The sequence below is a fragment of the Vulpes vulpes genome, chromosome X (genome assembly GCF_048418805.1).
Source record: "Vulpes vulpes isolate BD-2025 chromosome X, VulVul3, whole genome shotgun sequence".
In the NCBI taxonomy this organism is placed as follows: Eukaryota; Metazoa; Chordata; class Mammalia; order Carnivora; family Canidae; genus Vulpes; species Vulpes vulpes.
The window spans coordinates 53828989-53849123 of NC_132796.1; the positions used below are offsets into that span (position 1 = coordinate 53828989).

Here is a 20135-nt window from a genome sequence, read left to right on the forward strand (position 1 = left end):
TTTATGCTGTGAGGCCTTTGTTCCCTGGTGGCCCGTCCCCTCCCAGGCATAAGGTGAAACAGGAAGGAAAAACACAATGGTGGCGGCCAGATTTCCAGTTCTAGAGTCAGCTCCCCTCTAGTAACTAATGCAGTCTCCCAGTCCGCATGCTCTAGATGCTCCCGGGGCTGGCGCAGGTGCACTGATCTGCACAGCTTATGGGACACCCAGTGGCAGGAGAGTTCTCACTGTCCTGTGCCCGCCCTGGTTCCACCTGTCCCAGGGAGAATGCAGGATTGCTGGCTTTGTCTGCTCGGGTGCCCTGTTATCTGGGGCCCTGTGCTGCTAGAATTGCGCTCCCAGGGCCCAACTCTCCCAAAGGCAACGGGGCACAGCCACCTCCGTCCAGAGCTGACTGGCTTCCCCCAAATGCCCCAAGGGGTGCGCCCTCCAGCCCTTTACTGAGATGGGTCCACGGTTTGTGGTGCGCTTCCCCCCTTTCCCCCAAGCGCACTTCCTCTGTTAGTGACTCAGGAAACTGGAGGCTTCACTGACCCTCCTGCGATTCTGCCCAATTTCCCTGCTAAGCACTTTTCTGTCAGGGAAAAATCTGGTGCAGATTTTTAAAGTTCCCACTTCTCCAGGGCTGCTGAGCTTTGGTGTCCTGGAGGCTTTCACTGCTGGGTTTTAGCCTGGCTCCTCATAGTGCCCCACCCCCCACTTTTTTCTTTCTTTCTTTCTTTTTCTTTCTTTCTTTCTTTCTTTCTTTCTTTCTTTCTTTCTTTCTTTCTTTCTTTTTCTTTCTTTCTTTCTTTCTTTCTCTTTCTTTCTTCCTTTCTTTTCTTTCTTCTTTCTCATTTATATATTTATCTCACCTTCCTACCTTGCTAGAAGTGAAAACTTTTCTCTCTGTAGCATTCCAGCCATTGTTTCTAAATCTGAAGTCAAATTCATAGGTGTTCAGGATGTTTTGAAAGTTATCTAGGTAAGTTGGTGGGACCACGTGAGTTGAGGACTCCTACTCTTCTGCCATCTACTGCACTGCAGCCAGTTTAAAGGGACTATTGATATAGTTGGATTAATATATACCATGCTCGTTAACTATTTTCTCTTCATTGCTCGTGTTCTTTGTTCCTGTTTTTGTCTCCTAGTCTTTTTCTGTCTTGTATGATTTTAATTGAGTATTTTGTATGATATCATTTTTTATCTTCCCTTAGCATATCAAAAAGGATTTATAATCTTTATAATCCTTTTTGGGAGGGGGTTGCCAACTAGAGTTTGTAGTATATATATATACAACCAATTCAAGACCAGTTTCATATAACACAGTACCACTTCCCAGGTCGTGGAAGTACCTTATTTACAGAGTATTTCCAGTTCCTTCTTTCCATCCCTTATAACATTGCTATTTGTTTTACTTATCCATAAGCTATAATCTTTTTTGCTCCTTTATATGTAAGGCATTTTTCTCTTCTGGCTTTGTTCAAGATTTTTCCTTGATTTTCTGCAGTTTAAATAGGAGAGGACTAGGTATAGATTTTTGAGTATCTAGCTTTATACTCTCTGAACTTCCTCAACCTATGGTTTGATGCCTTTCATTAATTTTGGGAAATTATCTTGTCACTGTAACTTGAAATATTTTCCTCTGTTCCTTTCTCTCTTTACCTTCTGACATTTCTGTTAGGTGTCTATTGATCCTTTTATAATTGGCCCCTAGTTTTGGAATATTCTGTGTATTTTTTCTTTTATTTTAGTTTTGAAACTTTCTACTGGTATATCTTCAACCTTCACTGATACGTACCTCAGCCATGTCCAGTCTATTGATAGAGCCGATCAAAGACATTCTTTCTGTTATAGTATTTTGGCTTTTGCCATTTCCTTTTGATTTTTTCTTATACTTGCCATTTCTCTGCTAACATTACTGTTCTTTCATGTTGTCCACTTTTTGCATTACATGTGGCATATTAATTTTGGTTGATTGATATTCCCAGTCTGATCATTTCAGCATCTCTGCCATTTCTGTGCCTGGTTCTGATGCTTGCAGTGTCTTTTAGTATGACTTCTACTTTTTGTTTGAAAGCCACACATATGTACTAGGTGAAAGAAACTGAGGTAAATAGGGCTTTAAATAAAATTTTAACTTCTTTTAACATTTCTTACAAGGCAATGTAAGGTGAGGCATTTGGCTGTATTTACTGTTTGCGGTAGTTGGCACTGTTGAAGGCTAAACTTTCCCCAGTGGGTCCTTGTGTTTGTCTGGCCTGTTTTCTTTAGATTTCCCTAGAGATTTTTTTTTTGCTTTTTAATCTAACATAACTATTTAATAAATTCTCTAGTGTAGGGTACTGCAGGTAAATTATCTTCACTTTTTGCCTATTTTTATTTTTTGTCGTTTGAAGTATAGTTGTCATATAATGATATATTAGTTTCAAGTGTACAACATAGTGATTCAGCAATTCTCTACATTGCATAGTGCTTATTAACACAATAAATATAGTTACCATGTGTCATCTTACTAAATTATTAAAATATTATTGACTATGCTCCCTATGCTATACTTTTTATCCACATGATTTATTTTTTATATTGTCTGAGATGCATGATTCCTTCAGTTGTATTCCCATAATATAAGACACCTTATTGATGAAGTGGTACGGTGTTGGAAGACTGAAAGTATTCTGTAATACTATGATTTGGCCAGTTTTTTAGTGCCCCTGTGCCCCGGAGCTGTGCTCTTTTAAGTGCTTCCCAGTTTGTTTCATTCTGTTTTATTTTCCCCTTTCAGTGGGACAGGAAGGCTAGAGGGTGCTGGAGTTGTGTATTTCCCTTCCCCAAGATTGGCTAGGCTCTGGTACAATAGTTTCTCTTAAAAACAATCTTTAGAAAAGAATGTTCTGGGCATATTTAAAAATGGCTGTTCTTCAGGCCAATAACCAGGAAGAAATTGAAGCAGTCATCAAAAACCTCCCAAGACACAAGAGTCCAGGGCCAGATGGCTTCCCAGGGCAATTCTATCAAACATTTAAAGAAGAAATCATACCTATTCTACTAAAGCTCTTTGGAAAGATAGAAAGAGATGGAGTACTTCCAAATTCGTTCAATGAGGCCAGCATCACCTTAATTCCAAAACCAGACAAACACCCCACCACAAAGAAGAATTACAGACCAATATCCCTGATGAACATGGATGCAAAAATTCTCAACAAGATACTAGCCAATAGGATCCAACAACACATTAAGAAAATTATTCACCATGACCAAGTAGGATTTATCCCCGGGACACAAGGCTGGTTCAGCCCTCATAAAACAATCAATGTGATTCATCATATCAGCAAGAGAAAAACCAAGAACCATATGATCCTCTCATTAGATGCAGAGAAAGCATTTGACAAAAGACAGCATTCATTCCTGATCAAAACTCTTCAGAGTGTAGGGATAGAGGGAACTTTCCTCGACATCTTAAAAGCCATCTATGAAAAGCCCACAGCAAATATCATTCTCAATGGGGAAGCACTGGGAGCCTTTCCCCTAAGATCAGGAACAACACAGGGATGTCCACTCTCACCACTGCTATTCAACATAGTACTGGAAGTCCTAGCCTCAGCAATCAGACAACAAAAAGAAATAAAAGGCATTCAAATTGGCAAAGAAGAAGTCAAACTCTCACTCTTTGCTGATGACATGATACTCTACGTAGAAAACCCAAAAGCCTCCACCCCAAGATTGCTAGAACTCATACAGCAATTTGGTAGCGTGGCAGGATACAAAATCCATGCCCAGAAACCAATGGCATTTCTATACACTAACAATGAGACTGAAGAAAGAGAAATTAAGGAGTCAATCCCATTTACAATTGCACCCCAAAGCATAAGGTACCTCGGAATAAACCTAACCAAAGAGGTAAAGGATCTATACCCTAAAAACTATAGAACACTTCTGAAAGAAATTGAGGAAGACACAAAGAGGTGAATAATTTTCTTAATGTGTTGTTGGATCCTATTGGCTAGTATCTTGTTGAGAATTTTTGCATCCATGTTCATCAGGGATATTGGTCTGTAATTCTCCTTTTTGGTGGGGTCTTTGTCTGGTTTCGGAATGAAGGTGATGCTGGCCTCATAGAACGAACTTGGAAGTACTCCATCTCTTTCTATTTTTCCAAACAGCTTTAGTAGAAAAGGTATGATTTCTTCTTTAAATGTTTGATAGAATTGCCCTGGGAAGCCATCTGGCCCTGGACTTTTGTGTCTTGGTAGGTTTTTGATGACTGCTTCAATTTCCTCCCTGGTTATTGGCCTGTTCAGGTTTTCTATTTCTTCCTGCTCCAGTTTTGGTAGTTTGTGGCTTTCCAGGAATGCGTCCATTTCTTCTAGATTTCCTAATTTATTGGCGTACAGCTGTTCATAATATGTTTTTAAAATCGTTTGTATTTCCTTGGTGTTGGTAGTGATCTCTCCTTTCTCATTCATGATTTTATTAGAGTCTTCTCTCTCTTCTTTTTAATAAGGTTGGCTAATGGTTTATCTATCTTATTAATTCTTTCAAAGAACCAACTCCTGGTTCTGTTGATCTGTTCCACAGTTCTTTTGGTCTCGATTTCATTTAGTTCTGCTCGAATTTTAATTAACTGTCTTCTTCTGCTGGGGGTGGGGTCCATTTGTTGCTTTTTCTCTAGTTCCTTTATGTGTAAGGTGAGCTTTTGAATTTGAGTTCTTTCCAGTTTTTGAATGGATGCTTGTATTGCGATGTATTTCCCCCTCAGGACTGCTTTTGCTGCATCCCAAAGATTTTGAACGGTTGTATCTTCATTCTCATTAGTTTCCATGAATCTTTTTAATTCTTCATTAATGTCCTGGTTGACCTTTCATCTTTTAGCAGGATGGTCCTTAACCTCCACGTGTTTGTGGTCCTTCCAAACTTCTTGTTGTGATTAAGTTCTAATTTCAAGACATTATGGTCTGAGAATATACAGGGGACTATCCCGATCTTTTGGTATCGGTTCAGACCCGATTTGTGACCCAGTATGTGGTCTATTCTGGAGAAAGTTCCATGTGCACTTGAGAAGAATGTGTATTCAGTTGAGTTTGGATGTAAAGTTCTGTAGATATCTGTGAAATCCATCTGGTCCAGTGTATCATTTAAAGCTCTCGTTTCTTTGGAGATGTTGTGCTTAGAAGACCTATCGAGGGTAGAAAGACCTAGATTGAAGTCACCAAGTATAAATGTATCATTATCAAAGTATTTGTTCACTTTGGTTATTAATTGGTTTAAATATTTGGCAGCTCCCACATTCGGGGCATATATATTGAGGATTGTTAAGTCCTGTTGTTGGATAGATCCTTTGAGTATGAGATAGTGTCCCTCTTCATCTCTCACTATAGTCTTCGGGGTAAATTTTAAGTTATCTGATATAAGGATGGCTACCCCTGCTTTCTTTTGAGGACCATTTGAATGGTAAATGGTTCTCCAACCTTTTATTTTCAGGTTGTAGGTGTCCTTCTGTCTAAAATGAGTCTCTTGTAGACAGCGAATAGATGGGTCCTGCTTTTTTATCCATTCTGAAACACTGAGGCTTTTGATGGGGTCATTAAGCCCGTTCACGTTCAGAGTTACTATTGACAGATATGAGTTTAGTGTCATCATGATATCTATTCAGTCCTTGTTTTTGTGGATTGTTCCACTGAACTTCTTCTTAAAGGGGAATTTTAAGAGTCCCCCTTAAAATTTCTTGCAGAGCTGGTTTGGAGGTCACATATTCTTTCAGTTCCTGCCTGTCTTGGAAGCTCTTTATCTCTCCTTCCATTTTGAATGAGAGCCTTGCTGGATAAAGTATTCTTGGTTGCATGTTCTTCTCATTTAGGACCCTGAATATATCCTGCCAGCCCTTTGTGGCCTGCCAGGTCTCTGTGGAGAGGTCTGCTGTTACCCTAATACTCCTCCCCATAAAAGTCAGGGACTTTTTTTCTCTTGCTGCTTTAAGGATCTTCTCCTTATCTTTGGAATTTGCAAGCTTCACTATTAATTGTCGAGGTGTTGAACGGTTTTTATTGGTTTTCGGGGGGGATCTCTCTGTTTCCTGGATCTGAATGTCTGTTTCCCTTACCGGATTAGGAATGTTCTCAGCTAGGATTTGTTCAAATACATATTCTGGCCCTCTGTCCCTTTCGGCGCCTTCGGGACCCCCTGTTAAACGTAGGTTTTTCTTCCTCAGGCCGTCGTTTATTTCCCTTAATCTGTCTTCAGAGTCTCTTAATTGTTTGTCTCTTTTTTCCTCAGTTTCCCTCTTTGCCATCTACTTGTCTTCTATGTCACTCACTCGTTCTTCCACCTCGTTAACCCTCGTTGTTAGGACTTCTAGTTTGGATTGCATCTCATTCAATTGATTTTTAATTTCTGCCTGATTGGATCTAAATTCTGCAGTCATAAAGTCTCTTGGGTCCTTTATGCTTTTTTCTAGAGCCACCAGTAGCTTTATAATAGCGCTTCTGAATTGGCTTTCTGACATTGAATTGTAATCCAGATTTTGTAACTCTGTGGGAGAGAGGACTGTTTCTGATTCTTTCTTTTGAGGTGAGGTTTTCCTTCTAGTCATTTTGCTCAGTGCAGAGTGGCCAAAAACAAGTTGTATTGGGAAAAGGAGAAAAAGAGAAGGAAAGAAAAGAGAAAAAGAAAAAAGAGAAAGAAGAAAAAAAGGGAAAAAAGAGAAGAAAAAGAAAAAGAAAAAGAAAGGTGAAAAAAAGGGGTGGGGGAAGCAATCAGAAATCAAAAAGAAAGAAAAAAAACACAAAACAAAACAAAAAACAAAAAACAAAAAACACGGGGGAGTATCTTTTGATTCTGTATACTTTAAGTCCCTTGACTTCCTCTGGAACTGGTCCGTCTAGCTGGTCTTCTGGGGAAGGGGCCTGTTGTGCTGATTTTCAGGTATTAGCACTTGGGGGAGCTGCTCTGCCCCCTGCCTGGTGCAGGGCTCAGTGGGGGTTGTTTACCCCGTGAGGCCCCAGGAGGAACAGCCACAGTGGCTACGGTAGCTCTGGAAATCTGGATGCAGCCCGCGCAGTAACTCCGGGGCTCTCCGTCTGCAGGGCCTGGAGGCTCCAGGGCAGGACCGCTGATCTGCTCAGCCCCGGGCAGGAGTGTACTTGCTGTCCTGGGCCCTCCCGGCCTCTGCCTGTCCCGGGGGGAGGCCGGATCCTGGGCTGTGTCCCGGTGCCCTGTGCTTGGGTGCCTGCGCTGTTGGATTCGCGCTGTGGCCGCGCAGCCCCCTCCGCGGAGCTGCTGCCCCAGCCCCTCCAGGCTGCTCCCGGAGCCGCGCAGCCCCCTCCGCACGGAGCTTCTTCCTCTGCCCCAGCCGCCACCGAGCTGCTCCCGGAGTCGCGCAGCCCCCTCCGCGCAGAACTGCCGCCCGAGCCCCTCCGAGCTCCTCTGGGTCCCGCCTTGCACGCTGCAGCCCTTAGGGAGCTCGGCGCACTCTCCTGCGCGCGCCGCAGGTGCCTGTTAGTGTCCCAGGGAGCCTGAGGTCATCCCCGCCCTCCTGGGTCCTCTTCCAAATCCCTGCAAGCCCCTTTCCACCCGGGAAGGTTGGTGCAGCTCCTGCTTCTCCGGGTCGGGGCTCTCTTGTCCTGGGGACACTCGCCCCGGCCTTAGCCTGGCTCCTCGCGGGGCCCCTCCCCCTTGGAGGCCTTTTGTTTCTTTATTTCTTTTTCCCCGTCTTCCTACCTTGATAGAAGCGCGAACTCTTCTCACTGTAGCATTCCAGCTGGTCTCTCTTTAAATCTCAGGCCGAATTCGTAGATTTTCAGGATGATTTGAAGGTTATCTAGGTAATTTGTTGGGGACAGGTGACTTGGGGACCCTACTCTTCCGCCATCTTGCCGCTCCTCCTACCTTAATTTTCTTTTTTTTTTTTTTTTTAATTTTTTTTATTTATTTATGATAGTTACAGAGAGAGAGAGAGAGAGAGGCAGAGACACAGGCAGAGGGAGAAGCAGGCTCCATGCACCGGGAGCCTGACGTGGGATTCGATCCAGGGTCTCCTGGATCGCGCCCTGGGCCAAAGGCAGGCGCCAAACCGCTGCGCCACCCAGGGATCCCCTACCTTAATTTTCTAAAGTTAATTTTGATGCATATGGATTTCTTGGTTGACAATCTTTTTTTCTTTCATCACTTTCAATTTTTTATCCTACTGTCTTCTGTCCTATATTGTTTCTTTTTTAAAAGGTTTATTTACTCATGAGAGACACAGAGAGAGAAGCAGAGATATAGGCAGAGGGAGAAGCTGACTCCCTGCAAGGATCCCAATATGGGACTAGATCCTGGGTCTCCAGGATCAGGTCCTGGGCTGAAGGCAGGCTCTAAACCTCTGAGCCACCCAGGCTGCCCCCATCCTTTTCAAGCTTGTTCATGCCCTGAGCCAAAGGCAGACGCTCAACCATTGAGCCACCCAGGTGCCCCCTTACATTGTTTCTAATCAGACATCAGCTATTTATCCTACTGTAGTTTCCTTGTAAGTAATGAGTCATTTTATCTTGCTACTTTCATGATTTTCTGTTTTCTGTTTTTCAATATATACTGTTATGTATCTGCTCTGGATCTCCTTGTGGTTTATTCCTGCTTGGAGCTCTTTAGCTTCCTAGAAATATAAGTGTTTTTCACTAAATGTAGAAATTTTCACATTATTTCTTTAAGTATTTCTTCTGTTTTGTTTTCGTATTTTTCTGATACTCCCAATATATGTATGTTAGTGCGGGATCCCTGGGTGGCGTAGCAGTTTGGCGCCTGCCTTTGGCCCAGGGCGTGATCCTGGAGACCCGGGATCGAGTCCCACGTCGGGCTCCCGGTGCATGGAGCCTGTTTCTCCCTCTGCCTCTCTCTCTCTCTCTCTCTCTCTCTGTGACTATCATAAATAAAAATTTAAAAAAAAAAAAAAAAAGATTATGTATGTTAGTGCCTTTAATGATGTCTAACATTTCTCTGAGGCTGTTTTCATTTTCCTTCATTCTATTTTTCTGTGCTTTGAGATTACATATTATCTTCTGATCTGTCTTCAAGTTCACTGATTATTCTTCAGCTCAAACTTACTTTCTCTTCTTTTATATCAGTTTTGTACTTCTCAACTACAGAATTCCATTTGATTCTTTTTAATAATTTGTCTCCTTGTAGATATTAATGAGCCATTGACAACATAATTTCTTTTTTAAATTTCTGGTCATGGCATGGTATATTATATTCCTTTATTATAAGAATCTTAATTTCTGGGTAGCCCAGGTGGCTCAGCGGTTTAGTGCTGCCTTCAGCCCAGGGCGTGATCCTGGAGACCCGGGATCGAGTCCCACGTCAGGCTCCCAGCATGGAGCCTGCTTCTCCCTCTGCCTGTGTCTCTGCCTCTGTGTGTGTGTGTGTGTCTCTCATGAATAAATAAAGAAAATCTAAAAAAAAAACTTAATTTCTTTTGGGTGCATATGTCCTCCTTGCTGTGCACATTTAAAGTTACTTTAAATTCATCTTTACTTCTTTTTCAGGCTTCTATACCTTCATACCAAGATATCTGCAGTCAGGCTATAATTTTTTAGAGTTCAGTTTTTCATTTAAGGATGGGATCATCTATATTGTACAGAAATTACTTATATTTTGGTCAGCTAATGATATCTTTTTTTTTTTTGGTTTCTACTGTGCTTACTGGATTTTTCTGAAAATGTGTTATAGTGGTAAAATACACATAACATTTACCATTTTAAGGATTTAGTGGCATTAATTACATTCACAATGTAAGTACTATTACCTATTTCCAAATCTTTTTCATGCCTTTTTAGCAGAAACTCTGTAGCCATTAAGTAATAACTCCTCATTCCCCTTCCCCTCAGAACCTGATAACCTCTAATCTACTTTCTGTATCGACAAATTTGCCTATCCTGGATACCTCATATAAATAGAGTAATTCCATATTTGTCTTGGCATTAAATCACTTAGCTTATTTCTCTTAGCATAATGTCTTCAAGGTTCATCCATGTCATAGCATGTTTTAGAACTTCATTCCTTTATTTGGCTGAATAACAGTCCATTCTATATATATTCCACATTGTTTATCCACTCATCAGTTGATGGACACCTGAATTCTTTCTACCTTTTGTCGATTGTGAATAATACTGCATTTAACATTGCCATACAAATATCTGGTCAAGTCCTGCTTTCAGTTCTTTTGGGAACTATACATAGGAGTAGAATTGCTGGATCACATGGCAATTATTTAACTTTTTGAGAAACTGCCAAACTTCCATTGGAGCTACACCATTTTACATTCCCATCAGTAATGCACAAAGATTCCAATTTCTGCAGATCTTCACCAACATTAGCTATTTTCCATTTTATTGGTAATAGCCACTCAGATAGGTGTGAAGTGTTGTTTTACTGTGATTATGATTTGCATTTCTCTGACTAGGGTTGAGCATTTTTACATGTGCTATTAGCCATTTCTAGTATTAGGTATTTTGTTCATTTTGCATCTAAGCTGTTTTTTGTTGTTGAGTTGGGGCAGTTTTTATATATTCTGGTTTATATATAAAATAAAATGGTTTATATTCATATATATATATGTTTATAGTTATAGTTTTCACTCTTATGTTTGGTTCTTTAGTCCATTTTGAGTTAATTTTTGTATATGGTGTAAATGTAGGGTCCAGCTTAATATTTTTTGCATGTGGATATCCAGTTTTCCTTGCAGCATTTATTGAAGACTATTCCTTTTCCCCCATTGGATGGTTGGCACTCTTGTCAAAAAACAGTTGAAGTTGACCGTATACATTCAAAGGTTTATTTCTGGGCTCTACTCTATTCCATTGGTCTATATATCTATCTTTATTCCAGTACCATATTTGTTTGTTTGTGTTTTGGTTACTATTGCTGTGTAATATGTTATGGAATCAGGAAATGTGAGTCTTTCATATTTGTTCATTTTCAAGATTGCTGCCTAATAGTGGTCTCTTGATTCCATATGAATTTTAGGATGTTTTTCTATTTCTACAAGAAAGTCACTGGGATTCCAATAAGGATTCCATTGAATCTATAGATCATTTTGGACAACACTGTCATCTTAGCAATATTAAGTCTTGTAGCCCATGAACATAGGATGCCTTTACATTTATTTAGGTTTTTAAATTCTTTTAACAATGTTTTGTAGTTTTCTGTGTTACCAGTCTTTCACCTCTTTAAGTTTATTATTAAGTATTTTATTCTTTTTGGTGCTATTGTAAATGTAATTATTTTCTTAATTTCTTTTTTGAATTATTATTGTGTAGAAATGCAACTGAATTTTGCATGTTGATTTTGTATCATGAAACATTGCTGAATTTGTTAGTGCTAACAGATTTTTTTGTATTTTTTTTTTATTTTCTACACATAAGATAATATCACCTGCCAACAGAGATAATTTTACTTCTTCCTTTCCAATTTAAATGTCTTTGCTTTTCTTGCCTAACTGACCTGTCTAGAATTTCCAGTAGTGTCTTGAATAGAAGTGGCAAACATGGGCATCATTGTCTTTTTCCTGTCCTAGAAGAAAAACTTTCAGTCTTTGGTATAATTTTGGGACTTATGATTTTTTTCTTATTTGGTATGATATTAGCTGTGGGTTTTTTTAGCCCAGAGCCAGAGGGTGTGATCTGCTAATATTCACCATCTTTCAAATCTACCCAGAATATGTCTGCCCTTGGAAGATGGGAACTGCCACTTAGTGGTCTAGCCAAGTAAATCAGTTTTCCCACAATATGGATATGTGCCAAAAAGAGGGACTGCTCTCTTCACCAACTGTTGCCAATTTTGCAAAGTTGACAGTAGGGAAGTAGATGCTCCCCTGATGCCACAACCCATGCAATGTAGACTTTCTGCAACACAGAGTTGTTGCCGTGCCGAAACTACCCAGGAAAGCAGTTCCACTCCAGGGAGCTAGGAGCTATGGGGAACCACCTGGCACTCAGCTCCCAACCTTGTTAAAATAGTGCTTCCACAAGGTAGAGCAGTGGAGATATGGGTGTATTGCCTAGCATCATTACCAAGGCCTCCCAGTATTCTTAGCTATTATCTATAACTTTGTTGAATAAATACTTCTCAATCTATTGTAATCCCTTTGATCAGTCTCTGGAACATTTGATTGAGTATCCTTGCTAATACTGATCAGTTTAATAGTTGTCTCTACAAGGAAGAGATTTTCCTAAGATCCTCACATGGCCATTCTGGAAGGACTCTCACTTTCTTGATATCTTTGACACACAAAAATTTTAAATTTTGATTAGGTCATATTTAAATTTTTCTTGCTTGTGCTTTTTGCATCATATCTAAAAGGGCTTTGCCTAACTCAAGATCACAAAGATTTACTCCTATATTGTAGTTTTAAAATTTTACCTCTTATGGTTAGGTCTTTGATCCATTTTGAATTAATTTTTGTGCATGGTGTGAGATAGGTATCTGAGTTTATAATTTTTCTTTTGGATATCCAATTGTTCCAGCATCATTGTTGTGAATGCTATTCCATGAGTCTTCTGATTCATGAACATAGGATATCTCTCCATTTATTTACCTCTTCTTTAGGGTATTTTAGGAGAGTTTTTTTTGTTTTTCAATTTATAAGTCTTATACTTCCTTTATCAAATTTATTTCTAAATATTTTATTCTTAATATATTGTAAAAGGTCTGTTACTCTCCTTTTCAGATTGTTCATTACTAGTATATACAAATACAATTGATTTTTATAGGTTGATCCTTATATTTTTCTATCTAGTGTAACAAACTTAATGGCTTAGAACAATACCTTTTATTATTTCATAGAAGTCTGAGCGTGTGGGCAGCCCAGGTGTCTCAGCAGTTCAGCACCGCCTTCGGCCCAGGGCATGATCCTGGAGACCCAGGATCAAGTCTGGCATCAGGCTCCCTGCATGGAGCCTGCTTCTCCTCCCTCTGCCTGTGTCTCTGCCTCTCTCTCTCTCTCTCTCTCTCTCTCTCCCTCTCTCTCTCTCTCTCTCTGTCTCTCATGGGTAAATAAATCTTAAAAAAAAAAGTCTGAGCGTGGCTGAATTGAGTTCTCATATTAGGATCTCACAAGTTCAAAATCAAGGTGATGGCAGGGCTGTATTTCTTTCTAGAGATTCAGGGAAAGAATTTGCTTACAAACTCACTCAGATTTTGGCAGAAATCATTTCCTTCTTATATGGCCCTTTCTGTCTTAAAGCTAGCAATGGTGGTTTGAATTCTTCTTATGCTTCAAATCCCTCTGATTGTCCTTCCATGTGCCAGAAAAAGTTCTCTGCTCTTTTTTAAAGATTTTATTTATTCATGAGAGACACAGAGAGAGAGGCAGAGACATAGGCTGAGGGAGAAGCAGACTCCCTGCAGAGAGTCCGATGTGGGACTCCATCCCAAGACCCCAGGATTACAACCTGTGCCAAAGGCATACACTCAACCACTGAGCCACTCAGGTGCCCCAAAAGTTCTCTACTTTTAAGAGCTTTTAAGATTACATCAGGTCCACCATAGTAATCCAGGATAATCTCTCCCTATTTTAAAGCCAAATAGTAACTTTAATTACATCTTCAGTATCCCTTTTGCAATGTAGTGTAACATATTCACAGCTATAACTCCAGGAGGTGAAGATCATGGAGGCCAGAATTCTACCTATCAACATCTCATTTCCTGCAAACTTGAATTTACTTATTCAGGTAATGTTTTAGTGAATTTGTAACCTAACAACTAAAGTGAGTTCACTCCTTGGTGAGTTACAAACAGGTAATGTTTTAGTGAATTTGTAACCTAACAACTAAAGTGAGTTCACTCCTTGGTGAGTTACAAACAGGTGAAGTTGTCACACAAAACTTTACTTCAACAAATAAGGAAATCATGAGAAATAGCTTCCAAAGCCATGACTCCTGAGTGGAGATAAATGGATTTCTTTTATTTAGGGATAGGATGAATATTCAGAAAAGTTGGGGAGAGATTTGTCGTTGCATGTAGAGGTTTATCATATACGCGTATTTAGGAAATAGGCCTTTACATGCATTGTATGTTATGCTAATGAGGTTTGTATTCCTCCTTGGGCAGAGATTATAATGAAGTAGAAGTTACTGTCAGACATTCCATGGTCCATCTGCACAAGTGTGAGTCTGTGGTCAAGCTCAAACTAGTCTAAGCCTACCCAAGCTCTTCCTGTTGTTTGCCTCTAAAAGATAAGGATAACATTCTTGTGAAGAAGGAGTAGTCACTGAGGGTCTTGCTGGTGACCGTTTTAACTTCATTAACCCTATGGAGCATAGTTTCAAATCCCTTAGGGTTTTCTCTATGCAGGATCATGTCTACAAATGAAGATGATTTCACTTTTTTTTTCCAATCTGGATACCTTTTATTTCTTACTTTCGTCTAATTGCCCACACTATACTTTCTAGTACAATGTTTAATAAAAGTAGTGAGAAGAGACATTCTTGTCTTTTTCCTGAACTTTTTTTTAAAGATTTTATGTATTGGTTCATAAGAGACACACAGAGAGAGGCAGAGGGAGAAGCATGCTACCTGCAGGGAGCCTAATGTGGGACTCCACCCCAGGACCCTTGGATCATGACCTGAGCCAAAGGCAGATGCTCAACCATTGAACGACCCAGGCATCCCTTTTTCCTGATCTAAAGAGGAAAACAATCTCTCTCCATTAAGTATATTAGCTGCAGTTTTTTCATTGATGACCTTTATTAAGTTGAGGAAGTTTAAATTTATTCCTAGTTTTTGTAGGATTTTTATCATGAATAGATACTGGCTTTTGTCCAGGGCTTTTTCTAAAACTATGAAGATGATCATGTCATTTTTTCCTTTATTAATATTGTACCAATTTATTTTTGTGTTCCTCAAATAAATTCCACTTGGTCATAATATATAATCTTTTTCATACGTTGTTAGATTCAGTTTGCTAGTATTTTGTTGAGTTTGTGTTTGTATTCATGGCACTATTTCCTCTTTAACTGTTTGGTAGAACTCATCATTGAAACCGTCTGGACCTGGGTTTTTCTTTGCAAAAAGATTTATAATTATTAATTCAGTCTCTTTGTTACCCATCTGATTTTGTTTACAGGGATTCTATCAAGTACAGTAGCCCTAAGGTATACTCTAGCTGGCATTGTTGCTGATCTGGCCCACTGTGAATGAGCTGAATACAATTGCCATTGATTTTAGCTTACATAATTAAACAAATAGAGTAGTTTCTTATGTTGGTGCTTTGGAAATCATTATAGATACAAGTTTGTATGTCATTTAATTTTAAGTAATTTTAAAATTTGGGTAGCCCGGGTGGCTCAGCGGTTTAGCACCGCCTTCAGCCCAGGGCCTGATCCTGGAGACCCAGGATCGAGTCCCACGTCAGGCTCCCTGCATGGAGCCTGCTTCTCCCTCTGCCTGTGTCTCTGCCTCTCTCTCTCTCTCTCTCTCTCTCTCTCTCTCTCTCTCTCTGTGTGTGTGTGTGTGTCTCTCATGAATAAATAAATAAAATCTTTAAAAAAAGTAACAATGACTTCTTTATCAGAAACCAGCTCTTCCAAATAAGAGTTGAAAATGTATAATCTTTTATTTTAATTTTTTGAAGGTTTTGCAAACTTTTCTTCCTCCCTACAAAATATGTGCGCTCCAAATAGAGAAATTCACCCTCTGTCCCCTTGTTTAGGACTGTGCTGCTTCTCATTGATATTTTTCCTTTAAATACAATTTTTCTGATTAGCTGTTTTTAACATGTTCTTTTCAGTGGAAATTCTGATATATGTTGGCTTGCTTCATTCAGTTTGTATACTTTGCCTCGAGTGACTACTATATGCCAGGCATTGTGCTAGGACCTCATGAGAAAGCTTTCTGTGAGGATTCAGATTAACTTGGCATATTACATGTATATAGAAAAAGTAACCCTATGGAAAGGTATGTGAAAGTCAAGATTAAGTCCATAAATGGACTACTAGTGGTATTGGTAATGATTTCACAATAATCCAGTGAATGCATAACACAGAACAATTTGTACATATTTCATTTTGAAAAGCATATACTAAAATCTCATATATATAGGTGTGGGTGTATGAAGAGAGGGAGAGAGAGATCTTATATTAACAGTATAATAATTGCTCATAATATTACTCCTCTTTTGGAAGTTTCTGTCAGTTACATTGCTTTTTTCTGATTTCTAAAGGAAAAACAAGAAGAGAAAATAATTGGATTTTACAAATAAGCAGAAAAATATAGATACACATAATTTACAAAGTTCTTCATTTCATCTTGTAACAAAGTCTTGATTCTTTCTCTTAGACCAGAAGATCAATTCAGAAGTTATTAGAATGGGAAAATAACAGATTATATCACAAGGTAAGAAAGTTTAAGCAAGTAAATGCCCCATTTATATATTTGCATTATTATATTAAAAAAATGGGAATTTTTCAGGCCACAAAAGAATGGATTAAAGAACTAATATTCAATTTTAATGTATATTCTTTACAAGTTGTTTTTAAATGTTATATTATGTATCTTATGCTTATTCCTGGATGGCTCTCAGTGATTTATTCTAATGTTATAGGTAATAATATAAGTTGATATTAAAATTCTTAACTGTACTTTCTTAGCTTGCTTTGCACTGGAAGTTGACTAAAAGGAAATGCGAAACTAGCAATATGATGGAATATGTAAGTATGCTGTTGTTTCTAATTACTTTTTTTGGATTCCATTCTAAATGTTACATTTTACCATGCTTATTTATCATTTGTCAGTTCTTCTTTCTACCTTTTCTCTACTCAGCCTAAACTTTTGTCATTTGGAACATAGAGATTTCCTTCCATCTTCCTTAGATTTATAGCCAACATAAAATATCTTGAAGGCTAGTAATTACTTAGATCCGAGAAAAATCTCAGGTAGTATTCTCCAATGAAAACATGGTACAACCTTAATCTTTTCATATAGGTATAGACCATCACATATTGGTAATGGGCACAGCTGCTGTTGAACAAAGTATTTCTAAATGTGATCTTGACAAAACTTGCATAAAATAGTAATTGAATTCTGAATTCATGTTCCTGGTTTTTGTCTTAGCTTAACATTTAATTTTTAATAAAGAAATCATAGGCTTTTTTTACTGAAATCTATACAATCTTAATCACAAAACACAACATATAGCCAATATGGTAACTTCAGCATCATAAACATTCAAAAGAGGGTCACCTGGGTGGCTCGGCAGTTGAGCGTCTGTCTGCCTTTGGCTCAGGGCCTGTTCCCAGAGTCCCAGAAATGAGTCCGTCATCAGGCTTCCTGCATGGAGCCTGCTTCTCCCTCTGCCTGTGTCTCTGCCTCTCTCTCTCTCTCTCTCTCTCTCTCTCTCTGTCTCTCATGAATAAATAAATAAAATCTTTTAAAAAATAAAAAAAATTCAGAATAATATGAAATTTATCTAAGCTTCAAGTTGTTGGCATATAGTATATATTTACTGTATAAACATCCCATTTCCATATCATAAATAAGGATTATCATGTTAGTTTTCTCCACTTTGAATAGCTAGGGAAAAAATGTGCAAATGACCACAAATCGAAAATCCACTATAGATAAATACCTTATATAATGTATTATAAGTTTATACATTAAACTTATAAATAAAATGTTAAATATAAATTTAATGTATAAATTTATGTTTATAAATACCTTAGGTTCTTATTATATTTCTATCCTTTCTTTAATTAAAATGTTTTAATCAATCCATTTGGATACTTCATTATTTTTGCAAACAACTTGTAAAAGGTAGTAATAACCATTATCACTGCTTTAATTGAAAAATATATAGATGTAATATACATAAAGATATTTTTTCAAATCTGTATAAAACAGTTTTAATCCCTTCTACTTTGTTAGAAAAAAAGGGGAGGGGGGGAGGAGGTGTAGAAGGAGATGATAATGTAAGAGGGTTTACTTTTCTGCACCTAAACAAATAACTATTGTAAATTAGGTCATAGAAACTTAGCTACAATAAATAGTTATATTTGCCAGTTTAATTGCTAATCTAATGATAACTTGTAGTAAATTGTTTCTATAACCATTTTATATATTTCACTTGCTTTATACAGAGGACCAAAGTATAATCCTGTGAAAAATGATTATAGACTTCTTGGGTTATATATGTTCTAGTAAATGAAAATTATTTTGTCAATATATTCTTATTTGTTTTTATTTTACAGGTAATACTAATAGAATTCTTACCAAAATATCCCATATTCCGGCCTGACTGAGGAATTTGATTCAGTCACTTCTGTGTTACTTGTCATTTCCTACCCTTAGTGCCTTGTAGATGATTTTGGAATGAAGATGGTCTCCTTTACTGTGTTCAACTTATTCTTTATTATTATTATTATTATTATTATTATTATTATTATTATTTCTTCTTCTTCTTCTTCTTCTTCTTCTTCTTCTTCTTCTTCTTCTTCCTTAGAATATTCTCCTTTACTCTTTTATTTGTGTTGGTTTAAGAAGAAAATTTGCACATCTTTTTTTTTGTTAAATGAAGCTTGTGTTTTGCACTCTCAGTTTTTAAATAAATACACACACAGAGACGTATATGTATATATATAGTTGCCACTAAAGATAAAACATCAGTGCTGGTGTTTAAAAAACAAAAACAAAAATTTGTTCTGAGCATGCTGCCTTATAATTTTCATACTCACTGTTTCTAAATATGCATCAGTTTTCTAGGCTACTTAATGCTCTGTAATCCCTTACTGGACATAAGTAAATTAGCTTTTGGTAGCTTTTAGAAATGGTTTTACTCTTACTTGCTTTTAAAGGACATGCAATTAATAGCACTGGTTTTGTCCTGCACTTTGCTAAATTATCACTTATGTTAGTGGATAAAATATTTAAACTCTTAAAAAACTTGTAAATACTGTCTCTTTGCATAACATAAAATGTGATATGCCATGGTTTACAGAATGTAATATTACTCTTACTGTATTGCCAACAAATCTGCATAGGTTTTAATATGAATGAAGTTTGCAAGCATCCTCTTGAATGTATAGACTGTTAACATGCTGTTTTATGGCAGAGCCATAATGAGTTTGTTAAAAATTTCAGGTGTAGGGCAGGATTACCCTTTGTTAACGAGTGGATTAAAATTAAAATCATTGTCTGATATATTCTGCGTTGCACCTGAAACCAAGAACCTTAGTTTTTCCATTTAATCCAGTAATTCCCATTTTTTCCTCCACTCCCACCCCCAAAAAATTCATTTGACATCTGACACATTTCATAGCCTCACTGTCCTTATTTATTTCCCATTATGTATCCTTTCCCTCATTTGAAAATATACACAATTATGATCTTAAAGGAGTGTTTTCAAGATTTCAGATGTCCTGGGAGGTGTCTAGATCCTCACTCAAAGCCACTGCTAATCCCTTTTTGGAGTTCTGATATTTTGTTTTGGGAAAGAGAAGGCTAATTGAGAAGCTGTATCTAAAGAATACTTTGTGGCTGATTCATTGATAAAAATATTATTTTTTGAACATCTTTTTGAAACATTTGGATATTATTAATGAGGAAAGATAGGTACTTAGACAAAAGTATTTTAGTTTATAAATTCACCACACATGTAGCCTTTTTATTGATATGTACCTATTTTTCTTTTTCTCTTCACAAGATGAACGAGAACACCACACTTAGTTTGATTTTTTAACATAATTAAAGCTTTATATTGTGTTAATTCAACTACAAATGTATGCCTGTATATAGGCATTATTTGTAATTCCTGTTGCTAAAAATAAGTTAAAAGTATCTGAGATTCAGTAATATCCTATTTGTCATCTTAACTCTTACTTAGTACATTCAGTAAAAATTTTTAGGTAAACATTTATCCCAGTGAAGAGAACAGTCATTTTTTCATACAAGTTCAAGTCTTTTAAAGTCACTTTTAAAATTCATGCCTAATTTGAAATCCATAGTCCTGGACCAGTAAAAGAAGAGGGAAAAAAGAGACACTATTTGATATGACTCTAATTGTTTGCACACTTTTCCACCTCCCACTGTAGAGCGCCATTACCCCTGTGCTACCAAGCCACCCAGAATTTCTAACTTGTAATATGTGTGCCTGCAAATATCATTTGTCTGTCTGCTGCAAAATTAAATATGTA

General features: G+C 37.8%; 1 protein-coding gene across 1 annotated transcript in view; it reads left to right on the plus strand.

Annotated features, from left to right (window-relative positions):
- CHIC1 (cysteine rich hydrophobic domain 1) overlaps positions 1-18648 on the plus strand; it is a 59488-nt gene extending 40840 nt beyond the window's left edge. The window contains exons 4-6 of the mRNA XM_025988476.2: positions 16288-16344; positions 16599-16658; positions 18195-18648. Coding sequence (XP_025844261.1) covers positions 16288-16344; positions 16599-16658; positions 18195-18245 — 168 coding nt within the window. The 3' untranslated portion in view covers positions 18246-18648. The remainder of the gene's footprint in view (positions 1-16287; positions 16345-16598; positions 16659-18194) is intronic.
- The last annotated feature ends 1487 nt before the right edge of the window (positions 18649-20135 follow it).